At 44.1% G+C, this 23,214-nt stretch overlaps 2 protein-coding genes across 4 annotated transcripts in view; both read right to left on the bottom strand.

Moving 5' to 3' along the window:
* LOC127196518 (UDP-glucuronosyltransferase 1-6) overlaps positions 1 to 23,214 on the bottom strand; it is a 118,570-nt gene that overhangs the window by 46,290 nt on the left and 49,066 nt on the right. The window contains exons 1-2 of one of the 3 annotated variants that reach the window (XM_051154287.1): positions 10,475 to 10,627; positions 5,669 to 6,527 (exon numbers count right to left, since the gene is read on the bottom strand). The exons of 1 other annotated variant lie outside the window; for it this stretch is intronic. In XM_051154287.1, the coding sequence (XP_051010244.1) occupies positions 5,669 to 6,526 (858 nt within the window). In that variant the 5' untranslated portion in view covers position 6,527; positions 10,475 to 10,627. Of the gene's footprint in view, positions 1 to 5,668; positions 6,559 to 10,474; positions 10,628 to 23,214 lie in introns of those variants that run through there. One more of the 3 variants, XM_051154288.1, reaches the window with a different exon arrangement.
* LOC127196655 (UDP-glucuronosyltransferase 1A7-like) overlaps positions 20,963 to 23,214 on the bottom strand; it is a 45,421-nt gene continuing 43,169 nt past the window's right edge. The window contains exons 2-3 of the mRNA XM_051154515.1: positions 21,117 to 21,460; positions 20,963 to 20,977 (exon numbers count right to left, since the gene is read on the bottom strand). Coding sequence (XP_051010472.1) covers positions 20,963 to 20,977; positions 21,117 to 21,460 — 359 coding nt within the window. The remainder of the gene's footprint in view (positions 20,978 to 21,116; positions 21,461 to 23,214) is intronic.

The raw sequence follows: 23,214 nt of genomic DNA, 5'->3' as shown, positions 1-23,214 counted from the left end.
TCTGTCTGTCTGTCTGTCTGTCTGTCTGTCTGTCTGTCTCTCTCTCTCTCTCTCTCTCTCTCTCTCTCTCTCTCTCTCTCTCTCTCTCTCTCTGTGTGTGTGTGTGTGTGTGTGTGTGTGTGTGTGTGTGTGTGTGTGTGTGTGTCTCACTGAAACATTTTCCCCTAGAAAATTCTCATTTCTAAAAGTGGGTGAGGGGACCCCTAAGAAAATGGCAGCATGTATCTGGCAAAAGATAGTATTTAAAATATACAAAGAGACTTCACAATTTAAAAATAAGTTAAACAATAAAAGTGAACTCAGATTTGATAAGGCACCCATCTGAATATGTGCTCGGTAACACCCAGAGAGTTGTGCAAGGAGCACACCATTGCCAGTTATGAAAAAGAGGCAAACAATACCTGGGGTAAGCGTCTAGCACACAAATTCAAATGGCTAATACAGACAAGGCTGCTAATAACATACATTAGCAAGGACACAGAACAACTGAAACTCAGACAAACTCCTGTGAGGTATATAAAATAATGCAACTGCTTTGAAAAGTAGCTTGGTAATTTCTTATGGAAACTTGGGATTTAACAGTCCCACTTATAAGTATTTACCCAGGAAAATGGATATTGTATGGTCTGTGGAAAACCAAAAAGAAGTATTAGAACAAAGCAACTACAACTTGCTTGGGACCAGTAGTGGGGGGAGAGGCCTATGACAACAGAGCATAGTGAGGGTGGCAGTAAATATGAGGAAAGTCCAGGGAACATGCGCATGGCATAGTGTTTGCTACCGTGAACATATGTTCACCTTCAATAGCCAAAAAACAACCACAAATGCTGAATTAGTGATTTTTTTTTTTTTTTTAAATTGACCACAAAGGAATCTAGGGTCAAGTGGCTTCTTCATACAGAAATCAAAAGTCCTACATCTATACACAGTCAGCTCCAATTCTTCACAGCAGTGGGGGAAGGGAAAACATTTTCAACTCATCCCACAAACCAGTGATATCCTTACATCTTACAAAGATCAGATTGTTTTACTGGGATAAAACTGAGCATAAAAGTGCTTGCCATCAAGACTGACGGCTGCAGTTCAGTCATGGACCAGGCATGATGACAGAGAGAATTAACTCCTGCATGTTGTCCTATGGTGTCCACATGCATGTCCATAGTATGTGCACCCTTACCCTACACTAAACAAATAATTTTAAAGTGTATAAACCTTCCAGCATCTTTCATGAATATGTACACAGAAATCCTCAGCAAAATGATGTCAAACCATAAGAAAGGGTTATGATAGGGTAAGTGGTAGTCTCCCTGAAACACAGACTTGACTTAAGACTAACCCGCTGTACTACACTTTGTCATGGACTAAAGAAGAAGCCACACGCTGATCTTAACAGACATAAGAAATCCATTTGACGAAATGCACCAGATCCTGTACAGTAAGAATACAAAACAAACTAGTGACAGTTGGAAATTGTCTCAATGTTTTAATCTGAGAATCTGCCCAAATATCTCTAGTTATTAGCAATTAATGATGAAAGGCTAAATGCTTTCCTTCTAAGATTGGGAGCAACAACAACAACAAAAAAAAATGTCTTCCTTTCTCACACATTCTAGCAAGGCAACTAAGCAGCAAATATAGACAGATGATAGATGATTTATAGTTAGATGATAATTAGATAGATAGATAGACAGATCGATGATAAGTAGATGATAGACAGACAGACAGACAGACAGACAGGCTTCCCAGGATGGAAAGGAAGAAATGGAGCTCTCTTCTTGTAGTTACAGGATACATAATCACTATTTAAAAATTGATTATATTTCTAATAATATAAAATTCAAAATTAAACTGAAACAATCCCATTTAAAATTATACTGAAAACTAAAATGTGCCAGAAAGACAGTACGACAGGTAAGAGCACTTATCATTCTTCCAGACGACCAGATTTTGGGATCCTGCAACTATATTAGGTGGCTAAAAATTGCCTGCTACTTCAGCTCCAACTTCTGTCCTCTGCTGGCACCCACACATGCATACATAAACCTCCACACCAACAAATGTACAAATGCTCATAAAATATTTTAGTAATAGTTTTAAAGTGTAAGTCTCAAATAAGAAGTAGAAAACAGGGTTGAAAAATACTAAAGAGGACCACAACACAGAGAAGAGTACCCCACAATCACGGCACAGAGCTTTTAGTGTTGTTAGGATGGCAAGGATGGCATGGAGGAAGTAAAAGAAAGCGAGGGGGAACGTCCCCCTGGGTGGGGTACTTACAGGAGCAAGCCTGAGGACCGGAGTTCAGATCCCTTGAATACACATGGAAGCAGATGTGGGTGCATGCATCTGTAACCCTGGCACACCCTCAGAGAGACAGAGGCAGAGACAAGAGAATCCACAGAGCTTGGGCCATCCAGCCTGACTCCACAGCCCTGAACAACAGTAGAGCCTGTCTCAAACAAAGTAGAAAGGTTGTCCTCTGACCACCACAGGTACACCATTGTACCTGCACAAACACATATGCACAGACAGACACACACACACACACACACACACACACACACACACACCTTTTACACACATACAAAGAAAAATAATCTGGTAAGAGATTGCTATATAAGTGTATACATTCTACATTCATTACAACTCAACCACAAGTACAGAAACAGTTTAGAGACATGCATTGGGCTTCATGTTTTCCTCCCCCAAAAAGACACAGAAATGGCTAATAAACAGTTGAAAAGATGCCGATATCAAGCCATTATAGAAATGAAAATTAAAACTGTGAGATAGCATTCATACCTACTAGGATGGCCACAGTTTTTAATGGAAAATAACAAGTTTTGGCAAAGATGTTGAGATACTGGAACCTTCCATTCATTACTAATGGGAATGTAAAACAGTGAAGCAACTGTGAAAAAAAAAAAACCTCAGGTTCTCAATAATTTAAACATAAAATTGTAATAGGGTCACACAATTACACATCTGAACATATACTCAAAAGAACCAGAAATGTGTTCAAAGGCTTGTTCCAAAATTATCATAATAGGACTTTTTTTTTTCAAGACAGGGTTTCTCTGGGTAGCCCTGGCTGTCCTGACTTGCTTTGTAGACCAGGCTGGCCTCAAACTCACAGCGATCCACCTGCTTCTGCCTCCCGAGTGCTGGGATTAAAGGAGTGTGCCACCACTACCCTATGCAGAACTTTTCTTAATAATGGAAGCTATTCAAATTGTAGAAGCTCAAATGTCAATAAACTGATAAAACGTGAGCTATTCATACCCATAATATTAATCAGATACAAAAGTGAAGTACATCATGATACAGACTACAACATGGACTAAGAAAGCTGACAGCTGACACAAAAGATCACCAATTTTATTTGAAATTTCCAGAATAGACAAGTCCATGGGGACAGGAGGTTGTCTAAGGTTAGAGCTAAGGGATGTTTTTTGGGATGACTGGAAATGGTATTAAATGACTCTTGTGATTGTTGAAAAATCTGAACAACATATATATATATATATATATATATTTTTTTTTTTTTTTTTTTCCTAGTTGGCTTTAACTATCAACTTGACACAACCTAAAGTCACCTGAGAAGGGAGTCTCAGCTGAGGGGCTGCCCTGGTCAGACTGGTCTGTGGAGTTGTCTACAGAACATTAGTTGATGTAGGGGTGCCTAGCTCACTGTGAGCAGCAGTGTGCCCCGAACAGGTGGCACATGAGGTAACAGGTGAGTTATGCATGAGCCTGAGCGAGGCAGCAAGCCGCCTCTTCCTCGGAAGGTTTCTGCCTTTAGGTTCCGACTTGAGTTCTTGAGTTCTTGCCCTGACTTCCCCCAAGGATGGGCTGTACACTACAAGTGTAAGCCAAAGAAACACCCACCCCCAAAACTGCTTTTGGTCAGTGTGGTTTATCACAGCAACAGAGGAAACTAGGACACACACACACACACACACACACACACACACACAATCATTGAACTGAACAAACTACACCTAAGGTTTGTTTTTAAAATTCACTTAGAAAGATAAAAAGATACGCAAAACATTTTTTTTTTAATTTCAAGTCATTCATCTGATCCAATATTACCAAAATTATTAGCTACATCTCTAGCTGTTTAGACACAGATGTGGAATACCACGTGGGAGCCTGGGCTCACCCCAGCCTTTATAACTGGTAAACAGAAACTGGCAGCCAAAATGTTTTGCAATCTCCAAGGAAAGAAGCCAAACACTGAAGGTAGCCACACATCACAGGCCCTGTGTGCACTAGATTAAATAACGTGCTTTAAAAAGAGCATGCTAAGGATGAATCAGCATTGGGGGGGGGGGTGGAGAAGGGCACAATGAACAGTGTGTTTTTATGCTAAAACCCAAGGTTTTGTTTTATTCTCTGTGATATATCCTCTCTCTCTCTCCCTTCCCTATTTCTTTGCCATTTCTCCTTCTCCCTCTACCTCTCTTTCCTTTCTTCCCTTCTTTCCTTCAGTCCTTCACCCTCTCTCTTTCTCCCAATTTCTTTTTTTTTTTTTTTCTCCCTCCCAGGCTGTCCTTGAATTCATCATCCACCCACCTAAGCTTTCCAGAGTGTCCTGCTCACTCAGATTACAGATTTGTGCCCCTATGCTAGACCTGTATATTCTTTTAAACAAACAAACTCATGGAGCTAACCTACCTTTTTTTCCACCTTCCTTCCTTCCTTTGCGTTTCTCTCCCTATATCTTTTTTTTTTTTTTTTGCGGTTGAGCTCAGACCCTCACACGTGCTAGGCAAATTTTTTTTTTTTTTTTTTTTTTGGCAGTTGAGCTCAGGCCCTCCCACGTGCTAGGCAAACACAAGTGTGTCCCCATTTAGCTACATCCCAAGACCAGATCAGCCATTCAGAACGTTTACAGCACTGTGAAAACCACTAGTCCACCTGGCCCCATGCGTTCCCATCACAGCAGCTGTGAAGGTATCAGGGAGCCTCTTGGGGTCTGCTTGAGGCTTTCCTCTCAAATGGAAATCCTGTATAAAAGGCAGGAGTGGCCTGAAGCTCTTCAGCTGTTTTGAATTAAAAACTCACATTATTATTTTCCAAAGTAACTATATATCCTACTTCATAAAGACTTGCTTGTTTCTTTCTTTCTGATAAAGGCCGGAGAGTACATGGAAGCCACATACATTCTGCCGCATATTCTTCCACTGTTGTTGTCAACGTCCCTTTAAAACAATACTGTCTGTGCTTTATTAGCTGTGGAGCATGAGAAAGCCAAGACTCGGGGAGCTAGGACCCCTGACTTCCACTGGTTGACCCTCTGGCTTAGGGCCCAAGGACGACATATGTGACTGACAGAATTGGTTGAGAGGTTTTAGATTTGGACCCGTCTCCTGACTCGAACCTTCACCTCTGTGGACTAAACATTTCTAACGCTCCGTCAAGGGCTCTGAGACTGTCACCGAACCAAGCACACTTTCTCCTGAAGCCAGGCGAGAACCTGTATTCATCCAGCTTTGAGGACCCCTTGCTACTCTGAGCCTGACACCCCTTTGCCTACCACCGTGTCATGTGACCATCTTTTCCCAGGAAGAGGCCAAACACAGGAGAGGGAGCAGCCAGCCGACAAGAGGCGTGCGCACCTGCTAGGGAAGAGACACGGAAGAGGAAGACTCGAGTCACCCACCTGAGACAGCTTCCCTTCCTTCTTGCAGTTAGTCCCTCCAATGAAAATCATGTTGGGCATGACTGGCCGGGGGTGCTCGAACACAAAGTCATACCGTAACAGCCACACTGAGTTCTGGTGTAAGGCGGATAGGGACACGTCTCTCTCGAGGAGCTCGGAGGCGAGGACTTCGTACTTTGAATACAGACAATAGAATAGGTAGTTCTCTAAGATGTTAACGATGAAGTTGGCCACCCGTTGGGGAAATGTCATGCGGTCTGAGAATTTGGTGTAGAATCTGGGGACGTAGGACACGGGGCTTGGACTTTGACCATGCATGTGCTCCAGAGAGCACGGAAAACCTCTGAAGAGGTAGACGGAGGGCAGCCTGAGATACTCAGCCAGGATCACACCGCACGGCATGGCGGGATCTGTGAACAGAGCATCGAACTTGCTCTCCCTGAGGAAGCTGAGGGTGGCAGTGTCCTTCAGGAGGCTCCGGCAGCTGAAAAAGCACAAGTCGATGACAATCATGTTGTTCCTGTACTCTTTTAGAGGAGCCATCAGCTGTGACCTGGGAGCAAAGTGGTGGTTTCCAAAGGAGCGGAAACGGGTCTGCAGCTCTTCTAGGTCATAGGGCACCGGGAAGGTTTTCCTTATGTAGTATTTGGATTCTCCTAAAAGCAAGTTGACTTCCGGCACAAGCACCACAATGTCATGCCCTCTTTGACTGAGATTCTCCACTATCTCCTTCATGCTAAGCCAGTGGCTTCCATCCTGGGGGACCACCAGCAGTTTGTCACCTAGAGCTGAGCCCCAAAGCACTAAGAAGAGAAACCCTGCTGCAACTCTCTGACCGGCAGGAAGGAGGCAAGCCATCCTAGGAGAAGTTAAAGCAACAACAGTGAATACTCCTGAAGCCACAGGGCCCTGAGCTACTCCCTCTAACACACCCAGTGATTAATACTCCCCGCCTTCCTATCCTTTGCTCTAAATGCCCTCAAATTGTAGAAAGATAAATTAATATTTAACACACACCCAGTGGTTTTAATACTCCCCGCCTTCCTATCTTTTGTTCTAAATGCCCTCAAATTGAAGAGAGCTAAATAAATATTTAACCACATTTAAGCATACAGTTGCCTTCAGTCAGCTTCATCTCCACTAATGGGTCTCTCTTTCTCCAGTGGGCAACCTGGAGGGAGCTCGGGGGACTCCAGCAGACCTGTGCCTTTATGAGGATAGTAGAATGGTTCTTTCTCAATGTTTTGACACTTTCTTGCCAACTTTGTTCCCAACAAGGGAAATACTAACATGACAGAGGACATATTTGACAGTCAAAGCAACACAGAGCCCTGCCTGTCTCCCTCACAATTCTTTTTTTTTTTTTTTTTTTTTTTAATTTATTAAGTATTCAGTGCTCTGCGTGCATGTTCACCTGCAGGCCAGAAGAGGGCATTAGATCACATTATAGATGGTGGTGAACCACCATGTGTTTGCCAACATTTGAACTCAGGACCTCGGGAAGAACAGTCCGTGCTCTTAACCTCTGAGCCATCTCTCCAGCCCTCCCTCACAATTCTTAATTATCAACTTCTCTTATGTGCCTCTTTGGGTCTATGTGACCCTATCTTTATGGGGATGCCAGTCTTATAGGGTGGGACCCATCCTAAGGACCTCATCTTCTCTAACTCCATCTGCAATGACTGTGCATCCAAGGTCAACTTCAAAGATGCTGGACATTGACTTCAGTGTATTCTCTTGGGAGACACAAGTGAGGACTTAACCTCTCCCATCTTCTTACATCGTACAAAGCCCAGAATGCAGTTATGTGCAGCCTTCTCTGTGCAGGAAACTGAGGCTGCTACCTAAGCAAAGGACATTGTTACCCTTGTAGCTTTGGAAAGAAACCTAAAGTTAGCTACTGCTGGCTCAACTGTTCACACACTCTTGGACTTAGAATTCCTTCACAGTCGTTAGTTGGTGGAAAATGATGACAAGTTTAGTTCTAAAACTTAATTGAGGGCTAGGGATGAAATTCCGTTGGTAGAATGTTTGCCAGCCAATAATCTCTTTATCAAGGAGTAGAGGCAGAAGGGTCAGAAGTTTAAGGTCATCCTAGCTACATAGTGAGTCTGAGGACAGCCTGGAGTACATGAGCATTTGCCTAAAACAGAGGAGGGTGCCTGAAGATATGGCTCAGCAGTTAAGAGCACTGGCTGCTCTTCCAGAGGACCCAAGTTCGATTCCCAGCACCCACATAGCAGCTAACAACCATCTGTAAACCAAGCTCCAGGGGCTCTTCTGACCTCTGTGGACAGTGCAAGCTCATGGTACACAAATTTACATATAGACATACACATATATTTAAAGTAAATAAAATCTCAAAATGAATTTTTAAAAAATAAACTTAAGTGGCTTTTATTTGCAGTTCTAGAATCAGGCAGTGCTTCAAATGGAGTGAGTGCTGCAGTGAGCCAGCCTGGGTCTGCCATAAGTGGCCCTCAGAACCTTCTTCGTCACACTCTTCACAATGTTCTCGTGGACTAAAGTAGCCAAAGATGTCATACACACACAAACACCTCCTGGTTAACATACACAAACAAGAATAATCCCGTTTTTGTTAACACCACTCTGGGATGGGAGGATATAAAACTGTCAAAGAGTGGCTTTGTTTGATGTTTTCTCAAGTCCATTTAATGTCTGACCTCCTAGGTCACAGGTGCAATCCATAATTTCCTTTTTCATTTGTCTGTTGCAATGTCACATGCCCTGAAGCTTCCAGAAAATTTCACAGTGCCCTTAGAAGAAGATGCACTTGGGCAAAGCAGACAGCCATTTTGGTGCTGCTATGAGAACAGCGTTGATTTCATGGGTCCTAAAATGGGCTCAAAAAGCCACAGGGCTCCTAGGATGTATTTTGAAACCCCTTGTTTGCTATTAGGGGTAGATAACATTCCCACCTGTGGCCCAAGCCCTTCTTATTCACTGGTGCCATTGATGACTGTGAAAGGACAGAGCTCTGGAGCGTGAGAGACCAACAACATTGAATAAATATGATAAGCCTGTTCCTGTAACAGCAGAGCTCTGGGCAGATGTGACCAGAGGGTTACAGCTTTCTAGCCCTCCCTTTGGTGGGTTAAGTGAAAATGGCCTCAGTAGGCTCATAGGGAGTGGCATTCCTTAAAAGGATTAGGAGGTATAGCCTTGTTGGAGGAAGCAGTGTCACTGGGGGTGGGCTTTGAGGCGTCAGCTGTTCAAGCCAGGCCCAGTATCTCTTTCTCCCTGCTGCCTGCCAACCCAGATGCAGAATTCCTGGCTTATTTTCTAGCATTGTGTCTACCTGCATGCCGCCATGCTCCCTGCCATGAAGATAATGGACCAAACCTCCAAAAGTGTGAGCCAGCCCCAATTACATGTTTTCCTTTGTAAGAGTTGCTGTGGCAGGGCTGGAGAGATGGCTCAGAGGTTAAAAGCACTGCCTGCTGATTTCAATCTCTAGCAACCATACACGGTGGCTCACAACCATCTACAATGTGATCTAATGCCCTCTTCTGGCATGCAGGTGTACATGCAGGCCGAACACCGTATATGTAATAAATAAATAAATCTTTTTTTTTTTTTTTTTTTTTTTTTTTTTTAAGAGTTGCTGTGGTCATGGTGTCTCTTCACAGCAATAAAACCCTGAGACACTCCTCCTGGATGATAGGCATAATAATCAAGAGGTCAGCTCTGGTCACGCCTTTCCTTTGAGGTTCTGTGACACTTTCCCCAGTAAACCCGTGGACAAACAGCCCAGCCTGTCACTCTGGAGCTCCTCCCCTTCTTTGCCATCTTTATCTCACCTATTATGTGTTTACTGCCTCTCTCCCAACTACCAGTAGTACAGGCAGGGCAGGGTCAATCAAGGTCCCCTTTACTCTCTATTTTATCTGCATGCAGACCAGCGGTTGGCATACAGGAGGCCCTCAGTGCGAGTTTGTGGGTGAGAGGACTAGCTTTGGGGCTGCCTATCCATTTCATCCTGGGGCTTCATTTTCATTCAAGTAGTAAAGGTTCACTCAAGGAAATAGCAATCACTGACCCTTTAACATGTTTATAAGGAGGGAAAAAAAAACCCCACAACTTTTTTCTGATGCATTACTTTCACTCACACAGCACTTGTGTTACCAGGCTGAGGGATGGGGTCCTCTCCCACCCAGCTGGCATGTCACGTGAAGGGCTCAGTTCCACAAGACTGCCTCCATTTCAGACCCCCCACAGCCCCTGTATAGCTTGGCTGCAAACCAGAGCCTCCTTCACTGGGCTTTGTACACCCTGTTAGAACCACTCACAGAACGAAATTACTCAAGGGTTCACTGCAGTAGATATTACCAACAGTGCAATAAGACACAGGTGGAGAAGTGCAAAGGGCGTTGGGGCAGGGGCATGAAAGTCCCCTGTGCTCCGCAACATCATCTCCACACCTGCAGTAGCCTGGCAGTTCCCCAACCCCACTCCCTCTGCGCTTTCACACTGGCCTTGTTATGCAATATAGGGCATTGATTAAGTTATTGCCGATCAGTAATCACCCCCTCTGCCCTTCCCTCTAATCTCAAACTTGGTCCCAGCCCCCATCCTTCAAACTTTCCAAAAAGTCACCCCTTTAAGCATAAGCTTTTAAAAAGGTAAAGCGGCTTGTTACAATGAGCAAAGCGGTACCGGTTTGCCATCCCAGCCCTCAGAAAAGCACAGGCATTCATGAAGGTCTGGGCAGGAAGTGAGGACAAAGATCCAACTACTTCCAATCCTGTACTGTACTCTCACGACACTTAATCTGTTGTTACTTGCCTTTAAATTAGTAAGATTAGAGAAATGTGCGTCTGAGTAGCACGTGATGAGGACCCTTGAGGAGGATTTAGAAATCTGGAAGTCTGCTTTCAGTCAGCCACCATCAGCCAGTGAAGCGATTTCTCCCCCAAATTCCTGGTTTCCCAACCACCACCAAGGAGGGAGGGTCATGTTTGTTCTGTTTCTTAATCACTCTTTTGAGGGCGGGGCAGGGAGTGATGGATGTGGAAATCAGGCTGCCGAGGGTGTTTTTTTTGCATCCAAAAACTGGCTCGCCCAGACCTTGTCACGCACATGCATATTCCAAGCAGCATGCCAGAGCTTGCCTTAACCTTGGCACCCTAGAATTCTGGGCTCAGAAAATCAGCATTGGAAGGCCATGCCAAGGGCAAACCCAGCCCCAGGAACACAGCCAAGATGACAGTGCTGAGGTATTGAAGGCCATACAGGGACTCCACTCAGTCCAAGCTGGGTAGATGCATCATCAGGGTGAGGTGTTGTTTGTTTGTTTTTCAGTTGGTTGGTTGGTTTGTTTTTTGTTTGTTTGTTTTTAATTGATTATTTATGAGTTTCATATCATGCACCCCAGTCACTGCTCATGCCCCATCCCCTCATATCTGCCCTTCGCCTTTGCAACATCCTCCCCCGACACACACATTTTTTTTAAAAAAATCACACACACACACACACACACACACACACACACACACACACACAAGCAAACCCAACAACAACAAAAAGCAAAGCATAGAAACCATCTCATCGTGGAGCTGTAGTATGTCACAGTGTGTCCCACCATATGTCCCTCCGGCCACACATGTTCACTTGCAAATGTTCACTGTAATAAGTTAGTGGTCTGCTTTCAGATCTCTGGCTTCTGTTATATTATCAGGGTTTTTTTTGTTGTTGTTGTTTTTACTCAGAATGAAGAGACACAGGAGGATGCTAGCATCCTTGCTCAGAGCAATGAGAAATTCCCCCCTCCCTAGAGACTCACAAAGGAAGTGCACTGCAGTCCTGCCCTTCCTGAGCAACTGAGAAAGGTTCTTTCCACAACAGCAAGCACTCTGGAGAAAGAAGGGCTTTAAGCAAGCTGGCATGGACCGGGGGAAGCAAGAGGAACTGTAGCTTCAGATTCTTTATGAGGGGCACACATCTTACTGAGGCCCTCAGCCTAGACCCTTCCTAGCAGGGTCTGGGTAGGAAAATCATCAGGCCCATCTGGGTATTGGAAGGGGATAGTCTTCTTCTTATTCTCAGCAGGCCCAAAGAGTCATAGGTTAAAGGTAGGAGAACAGGAAAGGAAGGCAAGTGTGCGTGTGTGTGTGTGTGTGTGTGTGTGTGTGTGTGTGTGTGTGTGTGTGAGAGAGAGAGAGAGAGAGAGACAGAGAGAGACAGAGAGAGACAGAGAGAGACAGAGACAGAGACACAGAGAGAGACAGAGACTGAAAGACAGAGAGAGACAGAGAATGCACACACACAAAGGCACAGAGGTGTGCAGATGTGGAGACTGTTTCTGTACTGAGCACCAGAAAAGGGAATTTGATTTCTAGAGAATCGCATTGCTGGCCTAGAGGCTTCGTCACGCTGTGGGAGATGTTACAGACTCATGCACACTGCCTTGCATCACCACCATTTCTCCTGAGTGTACACGGAAAAGGTAGCTTTCACCCAGGGATTTCTGAAGAACCACTTAGGCCTGGGGCACACATCAGTGGGAACAAAGCGATAAATCCTGGGATGGAACCACTCTGTGTGGGTAATAAGCGGATGCCCCGCCTCCTCCAAATAAGTGAGGGACACCTTGCATTTGGAGTAGAGAGGAGGGCTAAAGATTTGCCCCAGACAGTTTCATGCCAGGAGTTGTGAGGCTGTAGAGGAATTCCCTTCTCAGGTACTCACCCTTCTAAATCCTTTAGATACCTACAGCTCATGAATAAGGGGCCCAGGATGTCGGAGGACCTACAGAACAATTTAAGACTTGAAAAATCTGACCCCAGAACACACACACACAAAAAAAACCAAATGGATGAATAGCCCTGGTTTTATTTCTGCCGCCGTGATAAAGACCCTAACAAAAACAAGCTTAGGAGAGAAAAGCTTCTTTTCCCTTGCAAATCCAGGCCATCATTCCAGAGAAGTTAAGATGGCAGGAACTTGAAGCAGCCAGGCATGGTAGGCAGATCCACAATCAAGGGCAAGTGGCCAATGAACACACACACACACTTAGGACTCAGCCAGCTTCTCCCTGCTTCTACACAGTCCAGGGCCCCAAACCAGGGAATAGCGATTCTCGATTTCAGGTTAGATCACCCCACATCCGTTCTGGCAATCAAAACAATAAGCTATAAACATGCCCCATAGGCCAACCCAATCAAGTGACCCTGGGTTGTTATCAAGTTGGTGATTAAACTAACAGTCATGTTAATGTTCCAGCGCATATTTCTATCGCTATTGCCACATAACAATCTACTCAATTCATTAAGTTACATAAACAGTCCATGCAATGTTAGAACCTGAGTTCGGGCCCCCAACAACTACATAAAAATTCAGGTGGAGGGAGTAGAGGAAGCCGTGAGTGAGTGTAGTTCCTGGCGAATGTGGATTTCGACAGGAGCATGGCCTGTTAAGGACTCTGAGAGCAATTGGCCCATAATGAATTGGCAAAACCATTATTCACATGGGCCAGCTAAAAAGCAGAGAACCTCACATAATCCCAGCTTTGTTGTATGTGTGTCTGTCCGGTTTTCATTCTCTCACTGCCACCTCTAGGCAGGGTTCTGGTACCCAAGCCTTTCAGGAAGCAGCATCCAAGCACCATGGTATGTCCCTGTAATCCCAGTGCTGGGGAGGCAGAGACAGGAGGAGTCCTGGGACTTGTTGGGTAGCCAGTTTAGCTGAGTCAATGAGGCACGAGTTCAGTGAGAGACAGTAATTTCAGAAAATAGAGGAAGGCATTTGCTGTTGACTTCCACTCTTTACACACACACACACACACACACACACACACACACACATACACACACATGAGAGAGAGAGATACAGACAGAGACAGATAGACAGAAAGAAAGAGAGAGACACACAGAGAGACAGACAGACAGACAGACAGAGTAGAGATGTTAACTAGAACTCCGCCCCATCCCCATCTGCCTGTTACTGCACTTGCCACCATCTTGTGGCTCCTCTACTAAGGCCCCTTGCTATTGGTTCTCTCTGTGCTTCACACTTCTGTTTCTTCATTAGTCAGCACACTTCTGTCCAGCTGTCAGCGCTGAGCCAGGCACACAAGGAGAGGCTTTCGCTAGATGGTGGCCAACTGGAAGGCTTTCTGAAAAAGGAACCCGGTGTCCTGTCATTCTGCAACATCATCAAAACCGACTCACAACAGCCGAGGGATCACACTCGGAGGAGCTAGCTCAAAATGTTGCCCACGCTGGGAAAATTTCACTGTGGGGAACGCTCCACAAAGGTCAGAGGCAAGATGCTTTCTCCAGTGTGCTCCCTGGATTTTTAGCTTTTCTGTTGCTGTGCCTGTAACCACTGGCCTCACAAGCCCAGAGCCACTAAGGCCCCAAGCTGCCCACAGTAACCTGAATTACTGCCTGCTGGGCTGAGTAATAAATTCTACTAAAACTCACTAAAAAAAAAAAAGAAAGAAAGAAAGAAAGAAAAACACTGGAAGTGGCTCTTTCTTACTAAATCTATCTTAATATATTTTATTAATATCATGCCATCCTTACTAAAGTATATAATTATATCTGTGGATACAATTAGCTTGCATATACTCATGAGGGTTTTGTTAAAGGAGGTGCTCAGAAAAATTATCTTCAAAAAGGGCCAGAGATACAACACTCCACACACGTGCACACACACACATGACCATACACATACTCTCTCCCCAGGCAGTGTTTCCTTCTTAACAGACACAAGATCCAGGCTAGAACTCCTGTTCTCCAACACCACAGCACCTCTGTGGTTCTACAAGCGATAGCCTTCTCACCTAAAACAGGCATGAAGGAATACATAGACCTAGTGGACACACTTGGTGAAAGTTTACCTTAGTACAGATACTATGCACGTGGTACAAGTCAAAGGGCTGTCTCTCTCTCTCTCTCTCTCTCTCTCTCTCTCTCTCTCTCTCTCTGAGATCTGAATATCTCTTTGTGAACTTGCCTGGCTTCATATTTATCTACACATAACCTTCCACATATAGAAGACTTTTCCCACACATAAATCCCTTAGCAGATACATAAAACCATATATACATATAAAACCATACTAATCTATAAAACTAGGGCTCAATAATTCATATTTTATAGGTACATAGGAATAAAATCCATATATAGCGTTTATATCTGCAAACCCTAGAGTGGTGCAATAAGCCACTCTAATATTACTATTGTTCGGAGAGTTTCAGGTCCCACCCTGGGAAGGAGGGCAAGGGTGCAGGCATGGCCTGGGTAGTGCTTGGCACTTTATCGATGGGGAGTAAAGGGGAGAGGAAAAAAAAATCTTTTAGCTGACTCATTCTCCTAAAGTCTGGCCACCTGCAACTCTCTTGCCTGACCTTCCCAGGGTCAGAAAGCCTCGCTTCATGGTTTAAATTTACTTATGTGTGTGGGCATCTGCCTTCCTCTACCTCTGTGCACTCCTTGTGTGCCTATTGCCCTTAGAGGCTGGGAGAGGGGCGTCGGATCCCCTAGGACTGGAGATGCAGAAGGGGAGCAGCTGTTTGGGTGCTGCAGGGAATTGTAGCAGGCCCTCTAGAACAGCATTTAACCTCTGAGCCATCCCACCCGCCTCATTTGAATACATCTCATTTGAATACATCCTCATTTGAATACATCTAAATCTGTAGTCCTCTCACCTTGTAGAAGGAACATGAGGGAACAAAGCACAACCCATCCCTAGCCAAACTACACTGAGCTAAGACACCGGAGATTAGGTACGGTGTACTGGCCAACGTCATATTTATCAAGACTTTTTTACTTGAAGTGATTGGACCACAATTTAAACGATCCTGAACCAACAGTATTATTTCACCATGCTTTAGAGGTCTGTGTTCTAGCAAGAGGAAATCAGTGGTATAGATTTCAGGAGAGAAAACTGTGCATACGTCACTGTATACCCAATACCTTTCTAAAACTAATCAGAGATCAGGAACGTGGCTATATACAAGATACACATGCAAAAAGCAGAACTGTACTTTGTTAATGACCACCTCAAAATAGAAAAGAAAAACTACCCATTTGTATCACAATTTCTACCAGGCCAATAAAATACCTAGGAATAAATTATGATAAAAAGATAAGATATAGAACACAAATTGTTATGAACAGATATAAAATAATATCTGCAGCAGAAAAAAATACACCAGGCTAATTCTAAATAGGAATATACCAAGGAAAATCCCTGTTAATGTTTCTCAAATTAGACAAAAACACATTTAGTATGATATTAACAAGGCCTTAGTGGTGTGCGGGTTTGTCTGGTTGGTTGGTTGGTTGATTGGTTGGTTTTTTAGAATCAAACAAGACCGTTTTAAATTTTAGGAAGGAAAATGCATGCTGGAGCTCAACAAGGAAACTCAGAGAAAAAAAAATAGAAGCTTGGCTGCGGAGTACCTCTCCCAGACACTAACTCACTATAGAGCTGCTTAGTCAGGAGAGGGTCCGAGCCCAGGTGGGTAAGTCAGTCAGTGAGACAAGAGTGAGAACAGAGCAGCAGACACAAGGAATTCAGAAAATTAAATATGACAAATAAGCATTTTAGGTTAGTGGCCGAATAATGGAAGTAACAATAAGGGACATTAAGGCTGTCCTTTGAGGAGTCTCATACAATGTATCCTTTATGGTACATCCTTTAAAAACCTCTTACCAAACAAGGTGTGGTGGCTCACGACTATAGTTCCAGCACTTAGGGAGGCAGAGGCAATCACATCTCTGTGAGTTCGAGGCCAGCCTGGTCTACAAAGAGAGTCCAGGACAGCCAAGGCTACACAGAGAAATTTTGTATCGAAAAACCAAAAAGAAAAAAAAAGAAAAAAAAAAAACTCTTACCAAAAAGTAAAATAAAGTTGATAACAACGGAAGAATTAAATGCTTTAACCTTAGCTTGGAGAAGATATGCGTATATGTTTATCTGATTTTTAAAAATTAACAAGTTGAAGTATATTAGCAAAGATAAATTTAAGTAATTCCCACGAAGTGAAAATTCCAAATGGGGAAAGATGAAGAGCCAGCCGTCAGCGGAGACATACCTGCAGCGTATCCAAAAAACGCTAAGCGTTGGTGTGCGTGGTCCTCAAGAAGCTTAAGGGAGCTCATCACTAACTACTCCTGTCTTGCTATAGAATGTGAGTACATGACTGACTAAAGGAGACGTGACAATGACCCATGTGCCCATGAAAACAAACAGTGCAAACTGAAGCCACTGCGCAGAACGTTTTCCAGAAAAAAATCAAAAGGCTTTAAGAGATGGACAATACCAAGATTTGGCAAGGTTATAACAAGACCCAAACTCCCATGCTCTACTTTTGTGTAAAGATTTGAAATTAATTTCTCAAACACTTTAAAATAGAAGAGGTTTGTAAACCACTTAACACGCCCACCTTACTGGCTTATGGGGCTTAGCCAAGTGTGTGGAGACACTGAATGTAAGGAGAGCATTTAAGAGTACTTAGAACAGTGTGGATCTTATCTATCCACACTTGCTGGTTAAACAGAACTGTAATGTCACAAAAACAGAAATGCTTATGCAACCATTTAAATGGGAAGTGTCAGGAAGTGCCTGGATATCTAGGGCTTACTGGAAAATCAAAAAGGAAAAACGAAGAACATTATGCCAGGCCTGACACTGGATTCTATGTTACTTTCAGGTGCAGCGATTGACATTAGAATGTGCATGCATGCAATACTGCTAAAACTGTGCTCCCGCATGGAAAAACTTGGATTTGCAGCAAGGTAATTTTCATCGCTTATTGTGGTTTTTCACTGTTATTATTTTTTTTTTCAGAACAGTAATAAGAAAGGCAGCTAAGAAAGGATAGAGGAATTGTGCATGATAATCAGTAAGGGCAGGTTTATATAAAAAAAATGTCCAGACCCACAATAAAAGAATTCGCACAAAGTAATTCAGTGAACCAGAAATCCTAATTGCAGTGAAGATGAAGAAGAAGAGCAGTTGCACACAACATTTCTTCTTTCCAAATGTCCAGAGCCTGATTCATGGGTGCCTTAATTTTCTACTGCTGTATGAAAACACCACGACAAAAAAAAAGCAACTTTGGGAGGAAAGGGTTCATTTTGTCTGACAGCTTATAGTCCCTTACCTAGGGAAGCCAGATCAGGAACGTGAAATCAGGAACTGAAGCGGAGGCCATGGAGGGATGTTGCTTACTGTTGCTCCTCATGCCTTGCTCAGCCTGATTCTTATACACACCAGGAACGTCCATCCAGAGATGGCACCCACAATGAATTGAGCCTTCCTCAATCAATGACTAATTAAGAAAACGCACCACAGATTGCCTGCGAACAAATCTTACGAAGGAATTTTCTCAAATGACAACCCCTTTTCCTAGCTGATCTTAGCTTATATCAGCTTGACATGAAACCAGCCAGCACAGGTCTAGAGAGATGGCTCAGAGGTGAAGAGCACTGGCTGTTCTTCCAGAGATCCTGAGTTCAAGTCTCAGCAACCACATGGTGACTCAGAACCATCTATAATGAAATCTGGTGTCCTCTTTTGGTGTGCGGGCACACATGTAGTCAGAATACTGTGTACAGAGTAAGTAAATAAGGCTTTAAAAAGACAGCACAGTAAGTAACTGGAGATTAAACACACATACTAGGCAAGTACCGTATTTTTCGGACTATAAGATGCACTTTTTGTCCCCAAAAGGGGGGGAGGGAACTAGGTGTGACTTATGGTCCAATTGCTGTTTTTACTGTTTTTCTTCTTTAGCTGCTCTAAAAACTGGGTGCATCTTATGGTCAGGTGCGCCTTATAGTCCAAAAAATACGGTAGTCATGATGGAGCTCCATGCATCCAGCTCACTCTTGTGTGAGAAGAGACAATATAGCTTGGGCAGTGGTTTTCCCTGTTGGCAGTTGACAGCCACCAATGAAGACTATGCTGGGCATCACAGCTCTAGGGAACTGCAACACTGAACCAGTGTGTGACAAATGAACAGGCACTTGGCTGAAGAGGTCATGCACTGTGTGACAGGTATCTGAGACCTCAGAGGCAATTTCTAGGACAGTTTTGAAAATCCAAAGCCACACTGCATGCTCCCCCTTGTAGTAAAAATGGCTCCCCACTCGCTGTTGATAGTCATGGTGTCTGTGAATCTCAAAAGAGCTCTGCGAATGCAACAAATAGGACTGGGTCACTGGGCACTCACTTTAAGATGGTGGCAAGATAGTCCCCTGTTGGAGACCGTGGATCGAGGTAAAGCCACACATATCCAAAGGAGCCAGAAACACAGCAGCAAATAAACTCCGCTTTAAGTACTCACAAACTTCTTGTCATTTAAACAGATTTCTTCAGTGTGGGGAAAAAAAAAATCAAAACCACCATTCAATGGACTCATTAATAGAGAAACTGTACCATCTTCTTGTGTCTTTACTCGTTGATAAAAATTTTGAATTTGTGGTCCAGATGCTTCAGAGTGTGAAAAGTTGAATAAAACTTTATCATAAAATTCAGTGATTGTGAGATCTCCAACTGACCTCTGGCACCACTGTCACCACCTCATGCCCTCTGTGGAGGTGTCTCTCCACAACCATCTAGGTAGTAAACCAGTGGCTCCCATCCACGGGCACCACCAGCAGCCTGCCTGCCTGGGCAAAGCCAGAGTTCAGCAGCAGACACACACACACACACACACACACACACACACACACATACACACACACACACACACACACAGAGGAAGGGAGGCTGGAGACTCTGCAGGAGCCATGGGAGAAGCACAGGCCAGGGCAGTCCAGCTTCTGGGTCTTTCCTGCTCTGATTCATCAGGGATAAAGTACAGGATCAAAGTTCCCTTGTGGAAGCATGCACGCACACGTCCATCACGGCACGCTCTTTGCTCTGAAAAGACATGCAGCTTCTGCTTCCAAGGCATGAGAGGAGGCTCATTAGCACCCCACCCACGCCTTCACCCCCCAACCGCACCTTCACCTGCACACCCAAGCCACAGACAGCGAAAAAACTCTCCCCCAAATCTACATCACAGCCCCCACACATTGTGAAAGAGGGGCCACAAAGACTGTTAAAAAGAGTCAGAAAACCAGGAAGTCTGCCTTGAAATGGTCTGCAGAAATGAAACAGGAACAATGGCAATATCAATGCACATGCTAATGCGGAAAGGGGCAATTTCACAGGGTCCCACCCCTCGAAAAAGAACTACAGGCTCCTAGGAGAGGGAGAGTTAGCCCCTGCCAGACATGAGTCCTTTATTGGTTGTCCACTACAAAGTGGTCACCCCATACCATAAGCGCGCGCGCGCACACACACACACACACATAACAATAACGATCAAAGAAGAAGAAGCTATCAATTTTAGAGTGGGGAAGTACAGGTGGAGTTGGAGGAAGGAAATGATATTAATTCTATTTTGTTTTAAAATGTTTTTTAAAAGTTGATAAAAATATTATCACTGCTATAGAGATTTTTAAATATATATATATATATATATATATATATATATATATATATATATATGGTGAAAACATTCAGATATTTGACATTCAGGAAAAAAAAACATGTGGATATCTAGAAAATTTTGAGAAAAAATTATCAATTTAAAGCTGAGTGTTAATACTCCTGAACTGGAGCCAGGGTAATTGATAACTTTGGTTAAAGATGTGAGTGCATACTTCACCGAGGAGGAAGTGGGACTAGCCCAGCTTGCCCACGGAAACAGGTGTCCATGCCCAAGGTGGAAATAACTACACTGAAATTTTCACATTCAAGATAATGGATGGGCTCCTGAGGTTCTGTGCTCCCAGGGAAGAGCATAATTAGGAAATGCTCTGTGACAAAGAGACCCCAACTTACGTCCAGACCAATTCTAGATCTTATGTTAAGAAAGCAGTTCTAAATTTTTACAACTACACATACTATTTGTGAATTCCTCAGAACTGAGAAGCACACCAAATTCTTAGGAGGATTTTTAAAAAAAGAGGTACAGTACAGGAATGAGCAAGATGAAGCTTCATTTCTTATGGTTCGCACTCTGTTGTCAAAAACAATGCAGGGATTACATATAAGAATGTTTGTCAGCCAGGCAGTGGTGCTGCACGCCTTTAATCCCACCCCTTGCGAGGCAGAGGCGGGCAGATCTCAGTGAATTCAAGGCCAACCTGGTCTACAACACTAGTCCAGGACAGCCAGGGCTACACAGAGAAACTCTGTCTCAAAAAACAAAACAAAACAAAAAGTTGGTGGCACACACACATCAACAAGCAAGATTTACAAGTTCCACTACTGCACAATTATCTGTAAATGGTCAAAAGAGTTACTTAGGGCAAAAGAACTGAAAATGACAAATGTAAATGACAAACCACAGCCCCGTTATGGAATAACTTCATTGCCCAAAGCCAGGGCTCTCTTCATTGCTAAAGGAGAGATAGCATACCTTGGAAAGCGGCTTTCCCTGGTGGCAGTTGATGCCGCCAACGAAGATCACGTTGGGCATCATAGGTCTGGGGAACTCCAGGACAAAGTCAGTGCGTAACAGCCAAATGGACACGGGGCTGAAGAGGTCAGACATAGTCACTGGGGTCTGGAGAACTTCAGAGGCAATTTCTGAAGCAGTTTTGAAGAAATTATGACAAAATGCATACTCCAACATGTAGGAGAGATGGTTCCACACTCTCTCCTTGAAAGTCATGGTGTCTGTGAATTTTGAGAGAACTCTGGGAACATACGAAGGAGGACTGGGGCACTGGGCACCCTCTTCAAGATAGTGGCAAAATATACCTCTTGCAAAGACCACCGATGGAAGCGACAGGTATTTGGCAACAGTTAAGCCGCACACATCGAAAGGATCCAGCAACACAGCATCAAAAGCGCTCTGCTTCAAGTACTCCACTAACTTCTTGTCCTTAAACAAACTCCTACAGTGTGAAAACAGCAAATCAAAGAAACCTTTGGCTGGACTTGTTAGTAGAGGGAGCAGCCCATCTTCTTGAGCTTTCCACTGAGCGTCCATAAAAAACTTGAACTCGTTGTTGAAATCCTCCAGAGTGTGAGAAATTGAATACGTTTTCACTGTTATGTTCAGGGATTTTCCCAGTTGCCAACTCACCTCTGGCACGACTACCACCACCTCATGCCCTCTGTGCAGGAGTTCCTCCACAACTGTCTGCATGGTAAACCAGTGGCTCCCATCCATGGGCACCACCAGCAGCCTGCCTGCCTGGGCAAAGCCAGAGGCCAGCAGCAGACACACACACAGAGGAAGGGAGGCTGGAGACGCTGCAGGAGCCATGGCAGAAGCGCAGCCTGAGGCAATCCAGCTGCTGAGAATCTGGGCTCTTCTAGCACAGCAAGGGGAAGTGTGACTGAGAGAGCAATCTACCCTCGCAGGAGGGTGTGTTCTTACACAACAATCCCGGAAAATGAATGATTTACTTAGAGAACAGTAATAAATGAACAAGCATTATTAAGAGACATGTGTTTGTTTTCCTAGGAGGAAGGGCTTGTGATCTTTCTCTTGGTCCAAATCACGCAAGGTGAGTTTAGAAGTACTTATGAAGAAATATACTTGACCCTAAGGACTCTAAAGGTGTTTACCAAAGGAAGCAACGGTTAAAGAATATTAACATTTCTAGAACTGGTCTCAAAGCAAAATCTGGACACTTTCTTTCAGGCACTGGACTTTGTCCCAAAAATATTTGCTGTCTCTTTTTCCAAAGCAGAGGGTGGCAGGGGACCCAGAGTCTGGGCCCACTGACAGAGTAGAACAGTTCTGCCAGATGAGCACTGCTGCTGGTCTTGGTGCCCATGCTGTAGGAATCTTGCTCCACTTCCAAACACTATGTGCTCTCTGAATTGCTGACATAAGATTGGCAAGCATCTGCATAGACACTCCAGAAACTACAAGAAAGATGACTGTCACCCCTCTTACAACCTCCCCCTTGATGTGCCCAATGCCATAGACAGTCATGTATTCTATGTGCAGAGAGCTCAGTGATCCAGAAACCTTCTCCACAGATCTTTGGATTTGTCTCTCCTGTCATTGCTGCATCTGTGGGGTTGTTTCCACCTTGTGGCTACTGTGAATAGTGCTGCTCCGGCACCACACACAGGTTCTTCTTAGGAACTGATTCCAAGCCCTTCACATAGGATTAAGGCTGCTACCTCACTAGGAAATTCTATCACTGACTGCTGAGACAGCTCTTCACAGGCCTTTATCATTTTAATTTCCCATCAGGCCTGCATTATTATTATCTGGTCTGCAAGTACACTCTAAAGCTTTTTTTTTTTTTGAGACAGGGTTTCTCTATGAAGCCTTGGCTGTCCGGGACTCGCTTTGTAGACCAGGCTGGCCTCGAACTCACAGCGATCCGCCTGCCTCTGCCTCCCGAGTGCTGGGATTAAAGGCGTGTGCCACCACGCCCGGCTTAAAGAACTCTTCACGGTGTTGTGGATGGCATCTTATAGTTTCTGGTTACATTTTTATGATCACTCCCATATACTGCACACAGCCCTAATGTTTGTTTGCCTTGACT

This window comes from Acomys russatus, chromosome 12 (assembly GCF_903995435.1).
Source record: "Acomys russatus chromosome 12, mAcoRus1.1, whole genome shotgun sequence".
Lineage (NCBI taxonomy): Eukaryota > Metazoa > Chordata > Mammalia > Rodentia > Muridae > Acomys > Acomys russatus.
The sequence above is the reverse complement of the archived record's forward strand: the minus strand, read 5'-3'. Positions and strand labels throughout refer to the sequence as shown.